The 7,556-nt window shown below is 66.1% G+C and overlaps 1 protein-coding gene across 1 annotated transcript; it reads left to right on the top strand.

Moving 5' to 3' along the window:
* Positions 1-241: 241 nt before the first annotated feature.
* Positions 242-7,328, top strand: CCDC154 (coiled-coil domain containing 154). Its single transcript, XM_088017050.1, is given in 17 exon segments — positions 242-300; positions 835-1,089; positions 1,179-1,368; positions 1,490-1,536; positions 1,819-1,914; positions 2,292-2,415; positions 3,872-3,973; positions 4,051-4,179; positions 4,269-4,393; positions 4,644-4,758; positions 4,841-4,978; positions 5,584-5,703; positions 5,782-5,858; positions 6,146-6,263; positions 6,581-6,667; positions 6,916-7,103; positions 7,202-7,328. Coding segments are annotated over 17 exon segments (2,097 nt in total).
* The last annotated feature ends 228 nt before the right edge of the window (positions 7,329-7,556 follow it).

Here is a 7,556-nt window from a genome sequence, read left to right as displayed (position 1 = left end):
CCTGCACCCTGTCCCAGCTCCCGGGGGCGCCCTGGCTGCATGCCATCCCACCAGCCGGCCCAGCTCTCCTGACCCTCCCCTGCAGGCCAGCCGCCACCACCCACACCTGCCGGCTCAACAGCTCTTCCTCAGATCTTTCCAGAAATGGGCAGTTGGGAGGCCTTGCAGGGCTGGCAGAGTCGAGGGTCCAGGTTCCACTGGCAGTTGGGCCACAAAGTCACCAGGTTCTGGTGAGAGAAAGATGGTTCCAGAAGAGCCTCTGCTGCGCACCTACCCTGCTGTTGTCTTGGAAGGAGAGATGTGAGGGCAGGGGCTCCCTCTTCACATCCCACGTGCTCCCCAAGGCCCCAGAGCCTTCCAGCCCCACCTTCCCTGCCTCCCTCCAGCCACCCGGGTGTCCAGCTCTGGGCAGCCCTCGGTGCGAGGCCCAGGGCCTCTGGGCAGTGGCTGAAGCTGTACCAGGTGAGCCTGGTGCCAGTAGGGGCTGAGCCAGAAGGACGGTCCAGGGAAGGGCCTGTGTGGGTGTGCAGTGTGGGCCGCCCAGGGCAGCTCTGCTTCCTGACATCTCAAGGGGCCTTACTGCCCCAGGGCTCCCTCTGGAGCTGGGCAGGCAGAGCACGGTTCTGTTTTTGCTTCCTGGTGCTGTGTGTCCTCAGGTGGGAGCCTGGGCCTCTCTGAGCCTGAGCTTCCTATTGTGAGGCAGCAAGTGCTGAGCCCTCCCAGGGTCAGGCTGCGTGACTCAGCAGGACAGGCCAAGGTGAGCTCAGTGGACGTGCTTAGCCAATCGCTGCAGTGATTTGGGTCCCTGTTATCCTGAGCCCCACCTGGAGCCAGCATCCTTCATCAGCCCAGAAGCCACCTTCTTGCAGAGCTGGCTGCTAGCAAACCCTCGTTGGGGGCTTCACCCTCCTCCCAGACAAGCACCATCACCCTGGGGGACCTGGGGCTCCCCCTCGAGGAAGGACCGGCCAGTCCCGAGCTCTTGAGTCTGGAGGAGATCTCTGAGAGGTATGAGTCCAGCCACCTGGCATCCACTGTCTCCATCCCAGAGCGGGACTCCCCCAAGCACTGGACGCAGCTAGAGCAGTGGTGAGCCTGGGCAGAGCTGGAGTGGGAGAGCCATGCCACCCACCCCCAGCACACATGGCCCGACTCAGCCTGCTCCTCACCCCGGCCAGGGTGGCCGACCTGCAGGCTGAGGTGGCGTCTCTGCGGGGGCACAAGGACCGCTGTGAGCGAGCAATGCTGAGCCTGCTTCGGGAGATGCTCCAGCTGCGTACCTGCATGCAGTTGCAGGACGCAGAGCTCAAGAGGCTGCAGCAGGACCTACGGCAGGCAGCTTGGGCCCCGGAGAAGGAGGCCCTCGAGGTGAGCCACCACTGTCCCCACCCAGAGGCGAGGCTCCCCTGCTCCCGGGACCCTGTGCTCAGCTCGGACCCCCGTCTGTGCCAGTCGGGCTATGAGGCTCAGCCTCCCTTCCTCCTTGCAGTTCCCCAGCCCCGAGAACCAGAACCAGATGCAGGTGCTGGACAAGAGGTACTCCCCCACCCCACCAGTGGTGCAAGCCTTAGTGGTAGGGCCAGGGGCAGTGGGAAAGCAGCAGCTGGGGCGGGACCCCAGGGCATCAGCCTGCCCCCTGCTCCTTGTCTTGCTCTGGTAAGCAGCATGCCTCCACGGCCCGACTCAAAAAGGCCTGGGTTTGTATGAACATGGCGGGAGGCCTGCTGATAGGGCCCCTGGGCCAGGACCCTGACCCCCAAAGGCAGGCAGGAGGGCCGGTCGGGCAGGCCCCAGGCAGAAGCAGGTCTTGTGTGCCAGGCTGGTGGAGGTCCGGGAGGCCCTGACCCAGATCCGGAGGAAGCAGGCACTCCAGGACTCTGAGCGGAAGGACACCGAGCAGGAGGCCAACCTCAGGTGGACGCCGCCTGCCTCCCTCTTGGGGGCTGGCTCTGGACCCACCATGTGTGGTCACTGAGAAAAGAGGCTTGAGCCCGGAGTCCCTGCCCCCTCCCCCACCCAGTGGCCCTGGCCCAGGCCGCTCCCAGCTCCCCACCTGGGGACATAGAAGTCAGTGTCTTGCCCTTGTCTGTGTTTGCCCAGGTGGGGTTATCCACCCCATGCCTTGCCGGCCTGGAGGTCAGCCTGGGCCCCCCAGCGGCAGGCCTGGGCCCCCCAGCGGCAGGCCTGGGCCCAGGAAGCATTCTCAGTGTCTCAGGGCCCTGCCAACTTCCTGGTGGCTCCCCAGCCAGGCCGGCCGGCTGGACTGCTGTGACCGGTGGCTGGTGCCCTAGGCTGGCCGAGCTGGCCGGGAAGCTGGAGCAGGAGGGACAGTTCCGGGAAGCGGCCTGCAGTGCCCTGCAGAAGAGCCAGGAGGACGCGAGCCAGAGGATGGACCGTGAGGTGGCCAAGATGCAGGTACTGGGAGGGAGGCTGGGCCCGGGCAGCCAGGCGAGCCACCTTTCCTGGCAACATGGTCGGCCATGGGGGGGGTGACCCCGAGGTCCTGCGCGGTCCGGTCTGTGGCCACCAGCCGCATGTGGCTCTGTCTAGAGAAAGCTAACATTTTTGGTCCCTCGGTTGCATGAGCCACGCTTCAGGGGCCTCACGGCCACGTGCAGCCCGTGGCTGACAGTTTGGGCAGCGCCAAGATGGAGCTCATGTTTCATCACAGAAGGTCCCTCCCTGGCAGCGTCTCCGCCACGGGTCCTTCTCCGTCGTGGGATCCACACCCAGATCTGGAAATAGAGCATCGTAGGCCTGAGGCCCCTTCCTCAGACATTCCCGGGGCGGCCCCACCCCTGGCTGGTGCAGGTTCCCCTCCTGCCCGAGACCCAGCCTCTTCAGCTCTGCAAACAGAGCCCAGGGACCGCGTCGCCCGTGCAGCAGGTGGGGGCGCCGGCCCAGTGCTCCCCAGCTGCTGCCCACATAGCTCGGCTGCCCAGCTTCGGTGGCCTTCCCCTTGCTGCTGCCCTTTGGGGAGTTCTTGTCTTGGCCCAACCGAGATACTGCCCACCGCTGCGGCCGGGAGCTCCGGAAGGCACCAGGCCCGGGGATTCCTGCTGCACCAGGCATGCACGCAGGGCACTGCCTTTCCCCCCACCTGCTCTCTAGGCCGGGGTCGGCACACTGTGACCACCACCTGTTTTCGTCAAGTCTGATGGGCACGTGGCCACACCCGCTCATTTACTATAGCCCGTTCCTGGGTTTGCACTGGAACCACGGAACTGAGGACCCCGGGTCCTGGGGCTCCTTACAGAAACGGCCTGCTGACCACCCTGCATGTTGTGTGGGTGCCGGCGGGGGCTTAGGACGCACCTGCCCTGTGGCCGAGGGAGCTGGGGCCTCAGGCCTTGACGCCTTGTCTTGGGCACACTCAGACCCTTGATGCCCAGGAAGGGAGCCAGCAGGGAGAGGGGGAGGGGAAGGGGCCCCACCCTCGGCCTGGAGGGGCAAGGGCAAAGTGTGTGTGCACTCATATTTCCTTGGCTTCCCTGACGGAGGCTCCCAGCTCAGGATGCGATTCGGCGGCGGCTGAGCCCCCTGCCCTGGGTGGCGTCTGTGGTCACCGTGGGCACCAAGCATAGTCTGGATCCGCACGAACTCGGCCTGTAGGCCCTTCACAGCCTCGTACCTGGCCCTCCGGGGGGACATGTGGGCCCTGCCTTCCTTCCTAAGGAGGGTGTGGTGGGCCCTGCCCTGCGAGACTCAGGGACAGCAGGGGACACAGGGCCCGGAGTCCTCAGTGATGGACACGGTTGGGCAAGAAAACAGACCAGCCCGAGCTCGGCCAGGGGCCAGGAGGCGGGGGGCAGGGGATGGACGAGGCAAGGAGAACGGTCAGATCGCATGGCAACCACACTGACTCCCACAGGCCCAGGTGACCAAGCTCGGTGAGGAGATGAGCCTCCGCTTCCTCAAGAGGGAGGCCAAGCTGTGTGGCTTCCTGCAGAAGAGCTTCCTGGCCCTGGAGAAGGTGGGGGCCCATGGGCCTGCAGCTGGGCCGTGCCGCCCACGCCCCCGCTCACGGCAGGCGGGCCGGTCTCCCCACAGAGAATGAAGGCGTCAGAGAGCACCCGGCTGAAGGCAGAGAGCAGCCTGCGGGGTGAGCTGGAGAGCCGGTGGCAGAGGCTGCAGGAGCGGGCCGAGGAGCGCATGCAGGCCCTGCAGGGGCAGCACGAGGTGGGCAGCCCAGGGCCGGGGGCAGAGGGGCAGCGGGGGCATCCGTGCGGGTGTCCAGGGCAGGGTCTCAGGGCCACCTCTCCCCACAGCAGGAAGAATTCCGCCTCCTGGAGCAGTGCCGGGGCCTGGACCAGGCCGTGATCCAGCTGACCAAGTTCGTGCGGCAGAACCAGGTGTCGCTGAACCGGATCCTCCTGGCCAAGCAGAAGGCCTGGTGAGTGTCCAATCAGCCTTTCTCCCCAGCGCCCAGTGCCCTCAGACGGGGGCTCCTGGTCCCCTGCAGAGGACTCTGCACCCACCAGTGGACGCAGCCCCGTCTGGGGGGCCCTGTAACCATTCTCTATCCCCTGCTCCCTGGGGTCTCCTGGGTGGTTCTGGAGCCAGCAGCCAGGCTCCTCTGGGCCCAGCCCTGAGAGGGGGGCAGCCTGGGCCGAGGGACAGCCTGTGTTGGCACCAACCCCCAGGGACAGCAAGGGGCACCTGGAGGAGAGCCAGGCCAGGGAGCTGGCTGCCTTCCTGCAGGAGAGCCTGGAGGCCGGCCAGCTGGCACAGCAGGAGGCCCACAGCACGCTGGAGCTGGTGAGGGTAGCAGGGGGGTGGTCAGCGTCCCCAGGGGGCTCCCGCCTCCCCAGGCAGCCATGTTAAAACCCCCCTCCCACAGCTCCAAGAGAAGAGCCAGGCCCTGGAGGTGTCGCTGGCCGAGCTGGGGAAGCAGGTAAAGGACCTGAGTGACCACTTCGTGGCCCTGAGCTGGAGACTGGATCTGCAGGAGCAGACGCTGAGTCTGCGGCTAAGCGAGGTGAGTGCGGTGCTGGGGGAGCCGCCAGCCCCAAGGCCCGCCATGGCCCCCAGCACGCGGCGGCTTCCACAGCAAGCCCTCGTGCAGGGGCTCATTCCTCTTTCTTGCATGGTGTCACTGACACACGGTTCCTACGCCGTGTGGTCCACCCTCGCGAAGCCTGGGGTTCGGCAGCTCCTCATGTCCTCGGGGCTGAGCTGTGGTCATGTCACTGGGACATCTTCTCCGTCACCACAGACAAAGCCCTGTGCGGCTAGCGGTCCCTCCCCACCCTGCGGTCCCTGGCGACCACTGACTGGCTGCCGGCCTCTGTGAATTCGAAGGGTGGTCTCCCTCTCCTGCAGCTGTGGGCAGCTGTCCATCCCCGTCCCTGTCGACTGCTGGCAGGCAGGGGGCTGAGCCAGGCCTTCCTATGGACGTGGTTCTGTTCAGCCTGGAGTACCCAGGTCCCCAGAGAGCTGTCTGTCCCCACCGTGCAGACTGTGGGGAGCTCTCAGCTACGGGGTTGACCCTCTTGGCTCCAACTCTGGCTCTAGGGGGCCCCATCCCTCTGTCCGTCCCCCTCCATCCCCCAGCTCCGGCCCTCACTGGCATCTGTGTTCCAGGCACAGAGAAAGTGGGAAGGCTCAGAGCAGAAATCGCTGGAGGGCCTGGCCCAGAGTCAGAAGGAGGCCGAGGCGTCCCTGAGGGAGGTGCGGGAGCGAGTGGACAGCCTGCCCCAGCAGGTGGGTAAGGGCCAGGGGTACGGCCTCCCAGCCCCACTGGGCTGCCTGGGCTGCCCGTCCACCCTGCGTCTGTTGCAGATAGAGGCCATCTCTGACAAGTGCATCCTGCACAAGAGTGACTCAGACCTCAAGATCTCAGCTGAGGGCAGAGCCAGGTGAGGCCCCAGCCCCGGCCGCGGCCCCGAGGACTGCAGCAGCTGGAGGTGCATCCACGAGGCTTCCCCTCCCGCAGCCCCGGCCCCTCTGTGGCTCTGGGCTCGGCTTCCCCCAGGTGCAGCCCACACAGGTCCTTGAGCTTCACTGTCTATCACCCACTGGGGACCCGCCAGGTCCCACTGGAGGGGTGGCAAAGATGAGCACCCACCCCCTGCACAACCTGCCCTCCTTCCGCACCTGCCCTGTCCCTGCCCCCGCCCCCCCCAACAGTCTCTTATTCCGACAGAGAGTTCGAGGTCGGGGCCGTGCGGCAGGAACTTGCCACTCTGCTTTCGTCCATGCAGCTGCTCAGGGAGGGCAACCCCGGGCGGAAGATTGCCGAGATCCAGGGCAAGCTGGCTACGGTACCCCTGGGGCCCCCATGCCCATCACGCTCAGCAGAGGGGCCCCAGAGAGGCCCTGGATCCCAGACACCTGGAGGTCAAGTGGCTCACAGAGCCAGTGTGAAGTGAGGGGCACCTGTCTGGAGCCCCCACATGCTGGGGGTGTCGTTATGGGGAAAGGAGCCAGCCTGAGCGCTGGCCAGGTCCACCGGGTCACCCAGCAAGGGGCCGGGACCCAGTATCAGAGGCTAGATCCTGCCCTGGGGGCCTGGGGTGCAGGCTGCCCTCGGGCCGGCCGACTCGCCACGTCCGGGCCGACAAACAGGGGCGGCCTTCAGTTCCAGAACCAAATAATGAAATTGGAAAACAGCATGCAGGACAACAAAACCATCCAGAACCTCAAGTTTAATACAGAAACCAAGCTGGTGAGAGGCAGCCCCTGTGCTGACCCCGCCCCGGAGGCTCCCAGCCCCTCACCCCTCCCTGCGGGGCCCCTAGCTCTATGGGCTTCCCTACGGCCATCGGTCTGCGTGTCTGGCCCAAGCAGGGTTTCCTGGTAGATAAGACCCAGGTCTGTCCAGAGAGAGATAAATCCTAGGGGCTGTCCTGTCCCCCTCTGGCTGGATTCCTGCGTTCCTGCAGCAGCCCCTCCTCCCAGCGCCCTTGTCCGCAGCGCATGGAGGAGACGGCCAGCCTGCGTGAGAGCATCATGCGCCTACAGAGTGAGGAGGGCCCGTGGGCCCTGCGACTGGGCAGCAGGAGGGTCCTCATGTCCCTGGGGAAGCAGCAGTTCTTCGTCAAGGACGCGGCCCCCGGAGAGGTGGTCCCCGTGAACCGCTGGGGCGTGTATCAGGCCGTGAGGTGGGCCGTGGGGAGCTGCCTTCTGGAGACCCCTCCAGGTCTGGGGCGGTCCTGGGGGAGGTCCCGAGGCCACTGGGCATGAGCTGTGTCTCGGGCAGGTGGCTGCAGTGGAAGGCAGCCCTCATGAACCTGGGGGTCCAGCAGAGGACACGCGCATTCCTGGAGAAGTCCTTCCGCCAAGAGGCTGCCTGACAGCTCCCATCCTTGCCCCTTTCCCAGAAATAAATCTGCCGCTCCTGTACCCGTCAGCGTCCCGAGCTCCTCCTTCCCAGGAGCCCGACTGAGCCCCAGGCCTGGCGCCTTCCTGGGCTGTCCTGCCCTCAGCTGCAGCATCCTGGAGCCCCACCCGCTCCTTGCAGGCCCCCAGAGGGCCAGCTGGCCCAGGCGTGGGGTCCCGTGGCTCCTACCCCTTGGCGGCCGGCCGTGCCCTTCACACCCGCACCATGGCCAGCA

The sequence above is a fragment of the Eumetopias jubatus genome, unplaced genomic scaffold (assembly GCF_037043125.1).
Source record: "Eumetopias jubatus isolate StellerSeaLion01/CBP00866 unplaced genomic scaffold, mEumJub1_p1.0 scaffold_12, whole genome shotgun sequence".
Classification (NCBI taxonomy): domain Eukaryota; kingdom Metazoa; phylum Chordata; class Mammalia; order Carnivora; family Otariidae; genus Eumetopias; species Eumetopias jubatus.
Note: the sequence above shows the minus strand (reverse complement) of the source record. Positions and strands in the feature narration are given on the sequence as shown.